The sequence below is a fragment of the Drosophila navojoa genome, chromosome 5 (assembly GCF_054131105.1).
Source record: "Drosophila navojoa isolate 15081-1374.11 chromosome 5, UAZ_NAV_1.0, whole genome shotgun sequence".
Taxonomy (NCBI): domain Eukaryota; kingdom Metazoa; phylum Arthropoda; class Insecta; order Diptera; family Drosophilidae; genus Drosophila; species Drosophila navojoa.
This window is the reverse complement of record NC_142893.1, coordinates 3,865,824-3,884,284: the sequence shown is the minus strand read 5'-3', so window position 1 is coordinate 3,884,284 and position 18,461 is coordinate 3,865,824. Positions and strand designations below refer to the sequence as shown.

Here is an 18,461-nt window from a genome sequence, read left to right as displayed (position 1 = left end):
ATCGATGACAAAATATTCATTTCAGTAACTTTAAACAGCATGTAATCAAAAAATTTTTAAATTCCGTTCTGATTGAGGAGATTTCTTGGACAATCCCTGAAGCTGTTTAGCTTTTGTCAGCCATTAACAAATCGCCAAATGCGAATCATATGCTAACCAATAAGTGTCAGCATGAAGAGCTATTTAAGGTTCCAGTTATCCAACCAAGGAGATTAGAAAAATATTTCGAATATTCCGACAGTCTTCTATGAGGTAAAGTTTTGTCCCGCCGAGTTATATATTATATATCTTATGACTAATTTGTCTTTATAGTCCAATTATATTCCACTTTTCCATTCGTTTTTTTCTGTTGATTATTTGTCAATGTTGAGTCACGTGGAATATGATGCGATTTGATATACCTAGAAGTTCTTTTTGCAATCATACCAGTAATTAGTGTAAATAGGGCCTTAAGCTCTTCCATCCGTACATCCGTTTATCTATGTATATCTTGGGATTCCCAGCTAACAATCTTGCACTTTATGGCATAAAAATCCCCAATTCTTAGACGGCAAACTAATTAAGCGCTTTACCCAAAGCCCGTAATAAAAGCAATTGCGAATAGCACACACCCACACACGCACACACACACACACGTTTGGGAATGCAAAAACATTGCGATATATACGCGCAAGCCTACCTACATATGTACATACATAAATACATATCAATATGTATCTGAAAAAAAAACTTACATCATCTTTTGGGCCACAGAGCGGCAGAGGCACAGACTAAGCGAGAGAGGGAGAGAGAGACAGAGTAAGAGAGTGAGTGAGAGTGAACGAGGGGAGAGAGTAAAAGAACGCCAAAAATGGCAAGCCAATTGTTGTTATTCTTGTCGAAAGTAATAGAAATTGCGCGTTGGAATTGGAAATGACGCCAACAACAACAATAACAACAACAATAATGGCAGCAGCAAAACAATCGAAAACAAAACAACAAAAACTAAGCGTAAATATGCCGCGCACTTTGCTTAACTTCTTTACAACAACAAAGTCGACCCCACACACACACACGCACACACACACAGTAAAACTTAAGACGAGTGCACAGCAAATGTGATAAACAGCGGCAACAAGGTTACTAGGAGAATATGCTAAAATATACATACATACATATATAAGACAATAGTTAATTGTTTTTATAATTTCTCTCTTTTTTTCACTCTTTCACCCATTGGTAGCATTAAATAGGGCAAACATTTAGAACAGAGGACGCAGTGAGAGAAAAAAAGGCGCATTCACGAAATACATCGTCCGTCAGAGCCAGTGAAAGAAAAAAAAAAACACCGAGCTACAATAACAACAATAACAAATACAGCAAGTGCGACCACCAAACAACAACAACTGAAACAACAACAACGAGGCGCAATTTAATGAATTTTGTGATTATAAATATTGCAAAGGTACAACAAAAGCTCATTTAATAAAAAATCGCGGCGTCGAGCACAACGCCGATTTCAACAAAAGTAAAAATCAAATAAAAACAAAAACAACTCGGCGAAAGAAGAAAACAAATAAAAATAGAAAGCAAAAAAATCAAACGCACAATTGCAATAACAACAAAACGTGGCAATAACTAAACCAGAAAGCTTTGGCAAGTTAGAAACAATAACAAACAACAACAACAAGCCGAGCAAGCCCGCGAGAGAGTGCAAAGTGTTCGAACAGTGTGAGTGCGTGCGTGCGTTGATGTTTGTGTGTGTGCATGCGCGTTTGTGTGCGTGCCCAAGTGCTTGAGTAACAGCGAACGCGAGAGAGCGCAAAAGAGCGAGCTTAAGCTTAAGAGAGCGCCGAAGCAAAAGCAACAGTAATTCTACAGCTCGTGAAGCGAAATAGCGACCAAAGCCAATTGCGCATAGAACAAGCACAGAGGCACATTTAGTAGCAGCGCAAAACCAATAAAAAGCAAAAAAAAAAAAAAAAAAAAAAAACGCCACAAAAATACAAGAAAATTACAAAAAAATTAAATTTATTAATACAAGTGGAAAATCAGAATAAAATATAAAATCCATAAAAACGGCTGGACAAGTTTTAAGTGCAACGACAACGTTACCGTTGTGAAAATGGTAAACAAAGCCCAAGGGAAACAGGCGAAGGCGGAAAAGGACAAACTAGCGACACAGCAACAGGAGAGGTCGCAACAGCAACAGGTGCTACAAATTAACAAACCAAATAACAACAACAACAGCAAAGACAACAACAACGATAGCAATGGCAATGGCAACGGCAACGGCAACGGTAACGGCGGCAATCAACTGAAAGCCAGCGAAAAGACTAAAAATGCAAATAATAAATGTAACAACCAAGCAACGCGTGCCAAGGCGGGCAACAACAAAGCACAGCAGCAACAACAACAGCACAACCAACAGCAACATCAACAGCAGCAACAGCGCAGCAGCAAAAAGTCACGTCGACAGCGACAGCAGCTATTCTTTCAGCCACTATCGCGTAGTAGCGGCAGCCAGCAACAATTGCAGCTAAATAGCCACAGCTACAGCAGCAGCAGCAGCAGCAGCAACAAATGTAGCAACACATCAATAACAGTGGCTGCAACAGCAACAGCTGCAACAGCAGCAACAACAACAGCGCTTGTTACCAAAGTTAGCTCCAATGATTTGTTAACATCGGCCTTGACCGTGCCCTGTGCCAAATGCTCGAAGCCAGCTATGCTGCCTGGCCTGCTGCCCTCATCCGCCTCCACCAGCAGCGCCAGCTCGGAGGCCAGCAGCAGCAGCTACAGCAGCATCAGCAGCGCCAGCAGCAGCAGCAGCAGCAGCAGCAGCAGCAGCAGCAGCAGCGAGCTGCAACAGCAGCAGGAGTCACAGCAGCCACAGCCGCTGCAGTCACTGCAGCTGGAGACGGCTATCGTTTATACAGGCAAACAATATCGTAAATCCAAATCATATATGGGCGTCTCTCAATATACAACGAAAGCAGCAGCTAGCAACAGCAACAGCAACAGCAGCAGCAGCAACAGCAGCAGCAATAATAATGGCAGCAATAATGTGCCCTATAGACGTTCGCAAAGCGATCGACGTAATTCATTTGATCGCACCTTTGCGGAACGTAATCGAGATTTTGTGCCTATTGTCCAGCCGTTGCGTCCCGTTCTCTCCTCATCGAACATCGCAGGTGTTATAGCCAGTGCCAGCAAATTGACCATCATAGAACGTTTCGGCAAAGCACGCATCGCCTATCCCATAATGCAGGTGAGTCGCAACGATCTATAAATATAATATACATACATATATATATATATATATATATATATATATATCATATATAAGATATATTATATAAATTAACTTACTAATTGAGATTAGAATTCTTGAAACTTGTTTTGATTCACATTCTTGATATTTATTGGCCATAAACTTGTTTGGCTGATCACATTTTAAGGCAATTTTTAATTAAGGCATTTATTTGGGAATGAGAAAGTTTAAGTGATTCCTAACTTGCGTATCATCATACAAAGTGTTATATATAACAAATTCTGACTATAAATCTATTAGATTAGACTATAAATCTATTATTTCTCATGATGAATACTTAACATTTATAATAATAAACTATAGCTATAGTGCTATAAAATGCTTTGAACTGTTATAAACTGTTATAAACTAATAGAGTATGCAATCAGATTTCATCTCATATCATTTCATATATATTAAATAGAATTTTATATATGTATAAGGATTGTTAAGACTTTTAGTTCACGAAGCTTTCTAATTTTCAAGAGAACTGTTCTAAAGTGCTGTTATAAACTGTTCTACTTCAAGTTGAACAGTGCTGTTCCCAATCAATAAGCAATCCTCTTCCACTTATAACTCTAGCAATTTCTCTAAGTAGAAATTGATATATTTCATTCTAAGAAAAGTTTCCAGTCATGCCATAATTTCTATTTATAGATTAGATACCAACAAAAAATGAAGTTTGTATAACTCGCGCCTTGATAACTCTTTCCATAAAACATTTGTTGTTTTCTGTTTTTTTCTTATTATCTATACGTCTGTTATACGCAGATCCATAAAATGATATGGCATAACTGATCTATGTTGATAAAGATTTTGCATTGACAAAGCTTTATGTTAAAAACGTGATGCATAACTTTAACCATATAGACTGCGTAATCTTTAGTAACTTTCCACTTATATCATTGTTGTTGTTGTTGTTATTGTCACATAAAGATTCGAGAAGTTCGTTTCTAATCAGCGCTACCTAAGGAAGCAGTTCTAATTAATGGCGGAAAGGCAATTGGATGATAAGACAAACAAAAAGGTGCTGAGAGAGAGAGAGAGGGTGTGGCAGAGAGAGAGAGAGAGAGAGAGAGAGTGCTGCTGTCTTTGATTAGTCATCTCAATATGCATCACAGAATCAAATGAAATTACCTCTATATTAGCTAATAGCTACATATAGCACACAGAGCTTAGCCAATTCAAGTTGTTTCTAGTATTTACAGATTTTTTTTTTTTTTTTTTTTGCAATTTACTGGGAATTTATATATATTACAAAGCTTGTTTATTTGCACGGGATTGCTTAAGTTGGTTAAGGCATTCCTTATCAATGCACATTTTGTGTTGTACATATAAATTTTCACCGGGCTAAAGACGAACCCACTTGGTGGGTGTTGTGTATTCAGTAAATTACGTATACGACATGTTCAACACATTTGCATTCAAATATTGTTTTACGCTACAAAGTGGGCATTGCAGTGTTGAAAATATATAGATATATATCAATATAGATAATATGTAGTGCATCAGCATTAGAACTGCCTTTATTTGATCATAATCTATGTGAACTCAGCTCTGACTGTAGCTATATATTAGATATTTTGCATGGATGTCGCTTTTTGTCTACAGCAATATCATATCAGAGTGCTATACATATTAGTTGACTATATTATATATGTAGCTGTCATATAACTAAACTTCACTTAAATGAACTTAATTTCTTATCAACGTCTAACCACTACTATTGACAGCCATCATAGTTATATTTCATTTATTGACGAAATGCAATCTGAATTTCGACTAAACTTCAATATATATTACGATCATTAATCATTTCATTTCGTATAGAGCTCTTTAGCTATATATAGAAATGTTGAAGCTTTTGAGTTTCTTATCAAAGTCGGACAGCTAAATCTAAAAGATATATTATTCCTATATTAAAGTTCTATAAATTTAAAGATCATTCAGAACTCTCTCCTTTTTCGACTTTGGCTAATATTCTATATGCGAGTTCAATAAGATCAGTTGAGATCATAGAGCTGACATAAACCTCTTTTCGTAGTCGGATCTCTGCTTCTAACTGCATATTCTTATATATTATATGCACACATTATTCCCAAGGGTATCTAAACTTCGCCTAAGCACATCTTGTCTCGCTTTGTTTTGTTTTGGTCTTTCATCTAACATTTTGTGTGCCGATTTTGACAGAGCTGCTTTATTGGATTGATAGATATTTTCTTTAATGCGGAAATTGCAAAGCCTTGGAATATATTTAAGAAATCGAAACAACAGACATGTGTCTATATGAGAAAACAAAATAGATATCGAAATACAAATATATATGTATATTTAAATAAAATAAGAAATTAAAACAATATAATAAAAGCTCAATAAAATATTTGATTTATGTTAATTTTTGTCTAGCTTCTACATCTGCATATGTGGAAAAAATAGCATCGCCCAATATATTTTTGATATAGTAGTAGTAGTATATGATCTTAAGCTATTTCTACTGCTGCTACTTCTATTTCTTCTTCTTCTTCATCGTCTTGTCGATTGATTAGCATGTGCGTCAGTCTTAGTTGTTGTTGCTTAGTTTGTTTGATTACCTTTAAAGACATACCGAAAACTAGTTCTAAATGTATGCGAAAAGGGAAACTTGTTTTACCACTTGGGATGAAGATCGAGAGTAGAAAACACAATGAAAAAAAAAAAAAAAAAACACCAAAAATTTACCAAAATGCAAATAAATTTTTTGGTCTCTTTGCTTTTGTTTAAACAATTGACAGCGCCGTGTCAATAGTCACGAATTAAGCAACATAGTTTAAACAACTGTCGCAAGCACCTGAAAGCTAAATAAAAGCTAACCTTCACCATACAAATTCTATCCAAACAATCTTAACACACATTGTGAAGCAAGTGCTCCAACTATTAATATTATTATTACCATTATTTTTTTTTAAATAAGCTGAACCAATTGCAAATGTGTCAAGAGTGAGTGAGTGAGAGAGACAGAGACAATAGAAGTTTTTTTTTTTTTTTTGTATAAATATAGTTGATAAGGGCTGTATTGATACAGTCTTGTCTGTCTGCCAGTCTGATTATCAATGATCTGGTAACTTGACTTGGATGTAGACTTGATATTTTTTTAAAAATATAAATCCTTGCATAATTAAGCTCTTTAACGCACAGAATTTTTGTTTTAAAAGCATGATTAGGCAATTTCCGAGTGCGAGATATTTATTGAATTTTTTTATTAAGATTTTATTAATCATTCTCGCATAAGTTATAGAAATTAGAGCTGATGGCTCAGTTTTCTATAGGTTATATTATTTCTTCTTTTCATAATTTCCATTTACTATTCATAAATAATATGAAATAGAGTTCCTGGAAACTTGATCTTTCCGTTGTATTTGCATACACTTGAATGTCTAATTCAAGCCGTGCAAATTCAATTAGAATTGTAAAGCTGCAAGTGAAGTTGCATAAGAGCTTATTGCTGCTAGTGGAGGATGTAAGAATATATATACATAGTATATACGATAAGCCCTAGAGTAATGGACTCAGCTGCGCCTAAAGTTCAGCATGGTTGCTAGTCTAAGACTTTATTATAGCAGTTTTTTTTTTGTTTTCTAATTTCATCTGGATGTGAATCATTTAAGCTAGCCAGCGCTCTCACTCACTCTCACTCTCTTAGTGCCTCTCTTGCTTCTAATACTCTCTTCGGCTCGCTCTCACGTGAGCAGAGCTTTGGGCGCACAGTGGGGTTCGTGCTGTCGAACACGTGGCAAATGCTGATCAACTGGCCAGCGGAAATGAACTGGCGTGAAAGATAAGATAAACAGGCAACAGACTTGTTGCCATCAAAACAAAAACACTTTGCTCTCTCTCTCTCTCTACTCTCTTCTCTCTAGCCCTCTATACGCATATAGACTAAAAGTGAAGTATATATAGACAGATATATATATGTATATATAATGGGGAATTTTTCAAATAACTTTAAATATACGCGCTGTGTTTGTTATCAGCAACAAAATATATATTTAAAATTAAAATTATATTAAATACATAAAATAAAATAAATCTACAGTCATTAGGTAGGCTCTTACAAATATTGCAACTTTTGTTTCATTCTCGCTTACGTCAAGCAGCAAACGACTTCAATCGATAATAGTATATGCATATATACACAGATGTACTAACAAACATGTACATATATACATGCATATATACTAAAAATATATATATATCTCATCAATATATAATATATATAAAAATTGATTTGTTTTAATGGATGTTCTCGCTGAAGCCTGAATGAAGTCAGTTATGATTCGTTTGGCACAAACAAGGCGCAGCTCTCTAATATTTCACTAATTAAATTTCAACAACAAAAACAGCTGCGATGTAGGACCTGAAAAACACTTGGGGATTTCTTAATTATAATGTACCAAATATGTATTTATACATATTTATATTTGATAGCAATATGAACTTGAGCAACGACGTGCCTTAAAGCTCATATTAGAGAATTCTTCAATGAGTTATTTTTCCCGAAACATTTTGAAATTTTATTTGTGTCTATTTTATAGGAATTGTCACTAGACTCAAAATTTTTTATATATATTTTTTGATTTACATAGAAATTCAAATTATTGAGAATGAATTTTTTGTTAGGGAATAGCTTTTTTTTTGTATTAATTTATATAGATTTTTTATTTCTTTTAAATTGTGAGTAGACTATATATTTTATATATATTTCAAGTTATAGAGAATGCATTTTTTTCAAGGGAATAGCATTTTTTTTGTATCGATTTAGCGGAATTTTTTTTTTAAATTATGAGTTGACCATATATTTTATAAAATTTTTTTTTTTAATGTACACAATAATTCAAATTATTGAGAATGAATTTTTTTCAAGGGCATAGCATATTTTATTTATTTATTTTTATTATTTTTTATTTATTGCGGACTTTTTATATTTTTGGGAATTTTTATTTTCACTATGGTATCTTTTAGTCTATCACTTATGCTTATCTCAACTCCTCAGAATTCCCATTCTTTTATATAATCAATGTGTTTCTAAATATATTATAGCTCTTGAGCAAATATCAGAATATTTATGACGTGCTTGCCTCTGTTTCTTTTCTTTGTTTACGGCATTCCTGTTTACTTTTTTTCTTGTGCAGATTGTTTGCAAAAATTATTTATTTACACGTGCTGCAGGCAGTTGAATGCAAAAGGAGTATATGCGTGCATGGGCTGGACTGTCGATATGTCTAATTTATAACTCAGGCTTAGTTCACTCTTGAAGCATGCTATTGGTTTAAGTCACGGATAGCAGCTGTGATTGGTTTGCGTCTTGGCTAAGGGCTAGCATATTTATCTTGTGAAATTGCTTAGAGTTAATTTTGTTTGGCCCTGGTGCAGGTATTTCAAAAGTCGAGCAGATCGTGGCTAGAGCGTTAATTGTTTCACATTCATTTTTTATTATTTATTTTTTTTTAGTATTTTTTTTTTGCGTCAGCCGCAGCTGTGTGTGAATTTTGAGCCGTATTGCCCACGCTTACTCAAGTAATTGCTTTCGCAAAAAGGCCAAAACAAAACAAAAAAGTTAACAACGTGCGCATATAGTCATTAATATTATTATTATTATGTCCATTAGATGCAGTTGAAATGTGGTATTAACGGTTTTATGAGCCAAACGCTTCTGTCACTCTAAGCTCAACTTGATTTTATAGCCTCGGCTCACAGCTGTGTCCATCCAGAGTATCTGCCAGTCATGTACACTGCCCCATTCAATGCACTCTCACTTGCTGTTTGCCTGTCTTTATTTTATATAATAATTTGCGTCGTGGAATTTATTGCTGACTTGGCCAATAAATGGACTTCAAGAAGTGCCAAGACAGCAGCAGCACAAGTGAAGAAATTCAGATAATGAGCATAATAATAATGATAGTGATAATGATGATGATAATAATAATAATTATGATAATGGTAATGCCTATGATAACTTATCACGTTTTGTTTTTTTTTTTTTGGTCTTATCACACTTGTGAAAAGCAAAAACAAAAGTAAAAAAAAAAAAAGAAAGGAAAAGAAAAAAGTATCAAGACAAAATATTTAATCAAAATAATATTTACCTGCTTTAGATGTGTGCAAAAGTGAGTTCGTGGCTTAGAAAGTGCCACATGGTCGCAAATGTGCATTGTTTATGATTTGTTGATCATAAAATGGAAATATTTACAATCGTCTCTTATTCAAAAGATTTGCTAAATGCCAGCTCATTGTCTACAGAAAGGTGTCAAAAATATGAATAGCAAGAGTATATTTATTGGACAGGTGATTTGCCAGATAAGAACTAAGGGGGGAGAGGAGGTAGAAGGAGAAAAGCAAAAGAAAAAGGAGAGACAAGCCATCAACAAAAGAAGGAAAGGAAGGTATAGCAAGAAAAGGCGGTAAGGATTATTAGGAGGGTCGATAGAAAGAAGGAGATAGGCAAGAGGCGGAAGAACGAGAGAGAAATAGTGAAAGAGAGAGAAGAGAAGCAGAAAAATGAACGAGAATTATCGGAAAAGAGAGAGAGGGAAGGGCTCGAGTGAAGAGAGAAAATAAAAAAAAGGAAAGTTAAAGGAGTTATCAAAGAAAATAGAGAAAGTAACATGAGGCTCAATAGAATGAAAAGAGAGACAGCTAGGAATGAGAAATATAGGCGAGAGACAAAAGAGAGTAAGACAGAGGGAATGACAGAGACAAAGAGAGAGAGAGAGCGCATGTAGATCAAGAAAAAATCTAGAATTATCTGAAAAGAAGAAATATCGAGATTAAATGTTTCCACAGTGAAATTTCTACACATATTACATATAGACATGTAGACATATATAGACATATAGACATATGTAACTAATATACTTAACCGATATAACTTAATTACACATCACTGATAGCTCTAAACCTACTGACTTATTTACTTTGCTTGTAATTCCGCCCACTTACTTTATCAATAGACGCTTTCTAAGCACTTCTTTGCTGGAACTTTCTGGTATTACCTACTGATATATATAATGCTATCTATGTAATATATTTAAGGTCAATGTACGAGTGCACTCTGTGTAATAAAGTTTAGCTATAGTTATTCCATAATAGCTAATGATAGCTGTAATCCTCTATAATTCTAGCCTTTGCATTTGTAAGTGGTTTTTGATTGGCTAAACTAGGCCTATGTTTTAATTGATTTGTTATTTGGTTTGTCTTAAAGTATTCTTCTTATAATATACTGACGCTGCAGTCTTATAAAATTTCGGAATACGAAAATATTGAATTTCAGAAAAGTATGCATTAAAAAAATATGATAAGCTATTGCTTAAAGCAATCTTTAAATCTAGCCTAAAACTAGGCAGCACTTTTTGCACTTTACGCTAACTCGATTCGAAAGCTCTGCTTAAAAGCTTGTCAAATGGCAAAGAGAGGACAGAGAGAGAGAGAGAGAGAGAGAGAGAGAGAGAGAGAGAGAGAGAGAGAGAGAGAGAGAGGGAGAGTGACAGCAGAAAGCAGAGACGACATAAAGACAAAAGCCCTAATTTGACCTTTGATCGAATTGAGCTAATTAGAAGCTTTTGTGTAAGACGCGACATGGCATATTGCATTACCCAAACAATGAGAGACACAATTAGTGTCATTAGAGAAAGACAAAAAGGGAGAGTGAGACAGAGAGAGAGTGAGTGAGAGAGAGAGGGAGACAAAAACTGACCCGAGTTGACATGAGGCGAGAGCTATGCAACAATGTTATATGCCTTAAATTAAATCAAGATTAGAAAAGCAAATGAATGAAAGTCTAAATAAATATCATGTATAAATATTTATATATAAATGAATGAATAAATATATTTGTGTATATTTAATAATGATAACCGCTGCAGAAAGAGACCGTGAAATGATAAGAGAAATCTCTTACAGATTGTGTAGAATATTTGATTGACATAAATATGTATGTATGTATGTATGTGTTAAATTTTAATTTATAATTTTCATCTGTACTTCAACTTAATCAAAGTATATAGGCATGTATTTATAGATTTAAATAACACTTGAAACTCCTATTTTTTTCTCTTCTAAACACTTGACTCGCATATCACATACATATATTATGCAAAAAAAAAAACAATTTATCATCGTCTATGCAAGATTGCATCATAATTTGTTTTATTGTTGTTGCTTTTCTAACTTCAACTTTAATTTATCACTCGGTTTTTTTTTTTTTTTTTTTGTTCGAAGATAACTGTAGATAGTTTTTTTTTTGGCACGTACTTCTTTTTGTTTTTTGTTCATGAGTTGGGAGGCAAAGTATATTGGTTTTGTGGAATTTCTGTCTATGTGTATATAAAAAGATATTTGAATATCTGAATAGACCTGAAGTTGGCTTTAATTTGGATTAGCTAGCGAGGTTTTTTTTTTTTTTTTTAATTTAAGTTGAACGCGCATAGTGCAGTCGCTAAAGCTTGATAGAACAAGTTTCTGTCTTATGTAATATGTAAATATAATTATGGAAATATTTTTGAAAAATTATTTGAATTATTATTGCCGGGGCAGATCTATCAAAATGTTACTGTCACAATGACTGGGTAAAGCTATGGCTATATCTATTCGCACAAATTTAGTTCAAGTTTAAAGAGTTTCAAGTTACAAAATGACAAAGTAATGTTATGCGAGGTGTGCTTTAATAATATCTCGAATTTTTTTCTTATTTTTACATATTTTTTTTGATACAGGAAAATAAAGTCTGTTTATTTTTACTATCAATATTTAATGTGCTCTTTGTATAATATATACTATGCTCTGGCCAATCAAATCCTACTCCACCTTCTTTATAGTAAGGAAATCTAATCGGCAGAGTGTTATCGTATATTATCGATATGGTGTTATCGACTAACTTAATGTATTTAAGTTGAATGGCTTTATTGTTATCAATATTTTTCTTTGTTCAATCAAATCTTTAACTCTTATACTTACTTTTCACAAGTAGCAGTTCCTTTACCTAACTCCCATAGGATTGTAATGCTATCGATTAATTTCAAACAGTCTCTAGCTATAAGAAATGAATCGTTACAGCCTGTCAAAATAAATTTCATATACATATACATATATATATTTCCTGATATTATTTCCTGATTTATTAAGCACCCGCAATCCACTTGAATCGAACAGCTAAATTATCGATTGCTGGCGCTATCGATTGTTATACAACTCATGGCAGCAGACGCATCTTAAGGATGTGAATGCTCACTTAGGCTACGAATTTAATCACATAGCAACAAATGTATGCAAGGCATGTTACAAGCAATGTTGCTGTTGTTGTTGTTGCTGTGATTGTTGTTGTTGTTGCTGCTGCAGCTGACTGACGATGTTGTTTGTCTATGTTTGTGTTTTAAGCTAAAGACAAACAGACGAACGGACAAACGAACCAAGAGACGGACAGACAAAGAGTTGTTGTTGTTGTTGTTGTTGCTGCTGCTGCTGTTGCTGTTGTTGTTGTTGTTGTAGTTCTTTGTTCAAAATGCTTGCAATGCATTCGTGTGTGCACCTTTCAAATTTTTTCGCCTAATCTGAGCTCTCGACTTGCAATCGTCGCGTCGTCGTCGTCGTCGTCGTCGTCGTTGTTGTTGTTGTTGTTGCAAGTAGTTGCTGCCGCTGCTGTTGCAAGTTTGCCACACAGAGCAGAGGCGAGAAGGCCGCAACAGTATGTCTTATATATAGTTTTTTTTATTTTTTATTATTAAGTTTAGCAAATTGGTAAATTGTTTAAAAATATGTGTTTAGTTGTCATTTGTTTTTTTCTTTATGTGCAAATATTATTATATATATATAAACTATAATTATGCAAAAACTTTCAAATTTGAAGCTACGATAGAGGCGTTCCAATTGGTATTTAGGGAGACATTTAACATTTTATGCACCGCTGACGTTTTTAGCCAGCTTTGGCTGACATTTAAGCCAGACGGCCCAAACGAGCGTAGATCAGCAATCCATGGCTCAATGACACTAGCCGCAAGCTCCACTTGTATCGTATTAAATATACATAGCTTGCGGCCAAAGATCAGCATTAACAGCGAAGGCGGTGCTTCAAAGCAATAAACCTGAGCAGACAGAGAAAGAGCAGAGCTAAACAGAAGAGGACAAGAGTAGAAGACTGCAAGAAAAGAGTAAAAAGTATGGCTTACAGTATAATTGTGGTAAAGCTAATTCAGCCTGAGATGGAACATGAGAGCTGTAATCAAAATAAAGGAGCTGGAAAGCATTAAAACGAGTTTTGGAATAGCTTTAAGCAACAATATTGATGTACTATGGAAGATATATTGAGTTTTGACAATCAATGTGAATTTTATTGGATTAAAATACAGCTTTAAGCCTTCAGTCTTGATTGAAAAGCATCAAAGATCATTTATGGAGTCTTGTTAAAGCAAAGCAAAGCTTTGGCTAGGATTGAAATGACCATGCTTAATACTATGTTAAAGAAAGCTCATTATAAAGCTGCATTATGCAATGCTTTGGCCAAACTAAATTCTTGGTTAGAACTGAGATGGCTATGATTAATACGAGATTAAAGAAAGCACATTATAAAGCTTCATTCAACACAAGTCAGGTTTAAGTTTAGCTGCTTAGAATATTCAAGTTAATTTATGCAAACTGCTTGAAAGTTCATTATATGCAAAGCTAGCTGGTTTCTGCAATTTTAAGCTTGATTTACCTCTAAAAATAATTTACAGCAGTAATGAACTGTAACTAAATGTTAACGCCTTTAAAGTTTAATTTAATTTGAACGTTAATGTGAAACAAAGAACTGTAAAAAGCTAAGCTCTGTTATGCAGAAAATGCCAAATGAGAGACTAGAAAATGTAAATGAATAAAGCTACTTAAAGCACTTAAGCTAACTTAAGCTTACTTAAAGCTTACCTAAAGCACATGAAAATAAAACTTTAAGAAATGTAACAAACATATTAAGTTCTCTAACAAGAAACTGAAAAAAAACTTAATAAAATAATATCAATTTTAATTTGATATTATATCTAATTATAACTAACAATAAATAATGCTCACCCAAATATCTAAATATCTATCTAATAATAACTAACAATAAATAAGGCCTAGCCAAATATCTCCAAGCATAATTGAATTGAAATTTGTTTGAACATAATTCCCTTATGCCTCAAGCGCATCTCTCAGCTGACAGCTCAACCGCGCTTCGTGTTCAGCTTCTTCTTCTTCTTCATCTTGAGCTTTAGTTTTCAGGCTACTGTCATTGCATCTTCGCAGCCTTCGGCTCAAGTCCGGTTCATGTTAACTGACTTTGGCATTTATGAATTTCTGTAGTGCAGCTTATCTGCTCATTCTCAAGGGCTTCTGCCTTTCTTTTGCTTCACTTTTGATTAGTTTTACTTTTTGAGCAGAGCAGAGGCACAGTGAAAGAAAGAGAGAAAGAGAGAGTGGGTGGAGGGGGAAATTTCATGGGCTGTGGTCGCTAGCTTATCAGTGCAAGGGGCTTATCAATACTTAAGTGCTGACAATTGGACTGCGTGGTTGCTGTTGCTGCTCTTGTTGTTGTCCGTTGGAGAGCGAAGAGGGTATATTCGTTGTGTGTGGGCGGATGATGTGGAATGTGGTATATATAGAGGGTCTCTCTGGTCTAGTGGTTTATTGTAGAACTAGAAAATTGAAATTCGATATTCGGAGTGTGTACAAAAGCGTGCCTAATCTTCTAGTAGTTCCTCTCTAGAAAACCGAGCTCTTCTGCAGTTTTATATATATACATATAGTTTATATGTAGTATATATAGAGGGATCTGCTCCAGCGGTTTATTGTAGAGCTAGAAACTGAAATTGGAAATTCAAAATGTGTACAAAAGCGTGCCTAGTCTTCTCTAGTAGATCCTCTCTAGAAAACCGAGCCCTTCTATAGTTCCATATATGTATATACATATAGTTGATATAGTAAACCCACTTCGTAATGTACCTTTATTAATAATAAAACTCGCTTCTTTTCAACCATGAAGCAGTATTCTGCAGTCGGTTACTCCTCCCCCCACTCGTTTACTTGTTGTTGTCCATCTAATTGTAAAATATTTCTAGCTCTTTTTTTTCTTCCTATTATTTGCTTTTGAGGCTTCTTTTCACTGATAGCGCTCCAAGTGTAATTTGTTAACCGAAAATTTCCAAGAACTGTCTTCGCTCTCAGATAGATAGATGCCAAAAAAAAAAGAGTGCTGCCAAATTGCGCCAAGCAGCTGATAAAATACACTATTATCTCTAATGTCGAAAAATATGTCGCATATTTCTAGCATTTTTACAGCTGTTTACATGTGTGTGTGTGTGTGTGTGTGTGTGTGTGTGTGTGTGTGAAAACAAGTTACTTCCGCTAATTATCAAATTTTTTCGAGTATTGCTGCTTATGTCTTCCCTCTATAAACAATAATAATAATAAACACAAAAAAAAAAAAATCAAATTCAAGCATTTAAAGCTCGTAAAGGTTGAATCGAAATATATTTCAGCCATCATGTGAATAATACGTATGTATGTGGGCTTATTGTCCAGCTAACTTGTTATTATATATGTATATACATTTAACGTACTCTGACTTGCAGAAATTATTTTTAGATACATATATACATACATAGATTCATATATGTGTATACACATATATACATACATGCATGAAGAGTCGCACCAAATTCGTAAATACTATATTTAAAATTAATTGAAGCCAATTTCAAAACAATTAATGACAAGGCAAATGTTTGTATCCACGTTAGAGTTTTATGAACTGGGTTAAGCTGTACAGTTGTGTTGCCAAATTGTAGCCGTTATATAGCTAAATCACAGTTATTAAAATAGGCCTTAACTGTAAACATAATGATTAAGATTTTATGTTAGGAGTTATGGGAATCTTAAGAACTAATAGATTTGTACTGTTAAGAATTATGAGAATGTTCAATGCGTTTTTCAATGAAGAAACACCTTTCAGAAGTTTACAATAAAAAGTTAAAGGACAAAAATATAGCTAGAAAAATCTGAACGGCAGAAGGTAGAAAAATTAGTTTGAAATAGTCCTCTATACTACTCTATAACCAATATGAAGCTAGATGAAGCAATGAAAAGCTGGAGCAGAAAAAGAAGCTAAAAGAAAAGCTAAGAAAAATAAGTTATTGGGTTATATACAGAAGTTGGAGCCATAAAATTATAGCTAGAAGTACTAGAAGTTGGAGCTAGAAGTAATAACAAAAAGTTGAAGCTACTTGTTTAAACTAGAAATGGGAGTTAGAAATCGGAACTAGAAGTTAAAGCTACATTCTTAAGCTAAAAACTAGAGCTAGAAGTAAAAGCTAAACCTAAGAACTAGAAATTAGAGCTAGTTATTCAAGCTAGAAGTTAAAGATACAAAAGAATTAATATATATGAGTAGGAGAAGGAGTAGGGTAGGGGAAAACCCCAGAAGGAAATCCTACATTGTAGGTAGGAAAAGTCCAAATTAGATAAGCCTGAGGAAATTGTAAGACCTCTTAACAGTTCTCTTCAAAGCCCTGATCGGGCATACATAGCATTTGTTCTGCCAGAACTCATTCATAGCACACACACACACACTTACACACTCAATGAATAGACAATAACAAATTAAACGTAGTTAAGGCTGTGTTTAATTGTTTAAACGTCACCATTATTATTATTATTCTAGCTATATTGTTGTTGTTTGATGAGTACGCTTAAAGACCTGCTGGCTATATAGCCTCTATATATAAAAAAAAAAAAACAGTTTTCAATTGACAGCTACACATGTCGACTTGTCAGCTTAGATATTTATTTAATCTTATTATTTTTTTTTTATCTATTTATACGAGTTCATTGAGTTATAAACGAGAGTATATTAGTTTGATGTGAATGTATGAAGATATATGAGTTGAGTAGATATGGATAAAGTGAAAAGATAAACTGCTTAAAGTCTTGATAGATATGCTCATAGGAAACCTAGAGCAATAGAGATCATATCTGAAGAATTTTCAGTTGATTTTTTGGCATACTTTATACATAGATAATTTGATAATTAGAGTTGCTTGATCTATATAGAGTAGATAATATGTATTATGCAGTCGATCATGCCCGTCGTCGGCTGTTCTCACTCGTTTAGTTTTCTCAAACAATTATCAATTCTCGAATTCTCCGAATCAATTTGATCGAATCGTTTTATAAGTGCGCCATAATTCTAATTGTTTTGACGTGGCTTTAAGTATAATTCAGGGTATTTCTAACTAACTGAGTCACATCTAACTGACTATCTCCCTCCTCTCTCTCTCTCTGCCTTTGGCGCATCACGTGCTCTAATCGTAACTTCAATTAACATTGAAATCAAACTTCAACAAAACTATTAATCAAAAAAGTTTTATTTATGCTTTGTATGAAAAATTTTGTTTTTGTTTTTGACTCTTTTTTTGAGCGCCACGTAGAATGCGGATGTTGTTTCGAGCATCTATTGTAGATAGTTTGCATGTGTGTGTGTGTGGTGTATACTTAGTCATGTGTGTACATATGTACAGCTATCTAGGTAGGTATATCTGTGGCATCCACTTATGAATGGCTCCAAATATACTCCAAAAATCATTTGCCTTGTTCCGCTATTGTATTTTGTTTCTCTCATTGAAAAAAAAACCTCCGCAACAAAAGATCACTAAAAAATAAAAAACCGATTTTTTTTTAATTTTTGTATCTTTTTTTAAACGATTTTTCAGTTACGCTTGCGTATTAAGCGCCGCTAATTCTTTTATTATTGCGACTGAAGCGTTAAAAAAGAGCTGCAAAAAAAAGAGAAAAAAGACTGAATTAAATATAAAAGAGTTGGAAGAGTTCGGAAGACTGCCTTCGGCAAGGTCGTTCTACACACACACACACACACATTTGCTATCTTATGGTATTTTTATATACATACATATACTGCAATAACTGTCAGCATTATTTGCAGTAATACTCTAGGCCAGAGGATCATATTTACTAGATCATGTTATATGTTTGGGGTATGATATATGAATATTATATATATCGTATAAATGGTATAGATAGTACATAGTAAATATGGAGTATATAGAAATGGATGGTTTATAAATAATATATGTACATATATGGCATATCAGTTATAAATGATATATTATAT

The 18,461-nt window shown here is 33.9% G+C and overlaps 1 protein-coding gene across 1 annotated transcript in view; it reads left to right on the top strand.

Moving 5' to 3' along the window:
- LOC108653664 (uncharacterized) overlaps positions 1–18,461 on the top strand; it is a 73,491-nt gene that overhangs the window by 1,798 nt on the left and 53,232 nt on the right. Inside the window, exon 2 of the mRNA XM_089261889.1 lies at positions 1,223–3,250. Within this exon, the coding sequence (XP_089118015.1) occupies positions 2,105–3,250 (1,146 nt within the window). The 5' untranslated portion in view covers positions 1,223–2,104. The remainder of the gene's footprint in view (positions 1–1,222; positions 3,251–18,461) is intronic.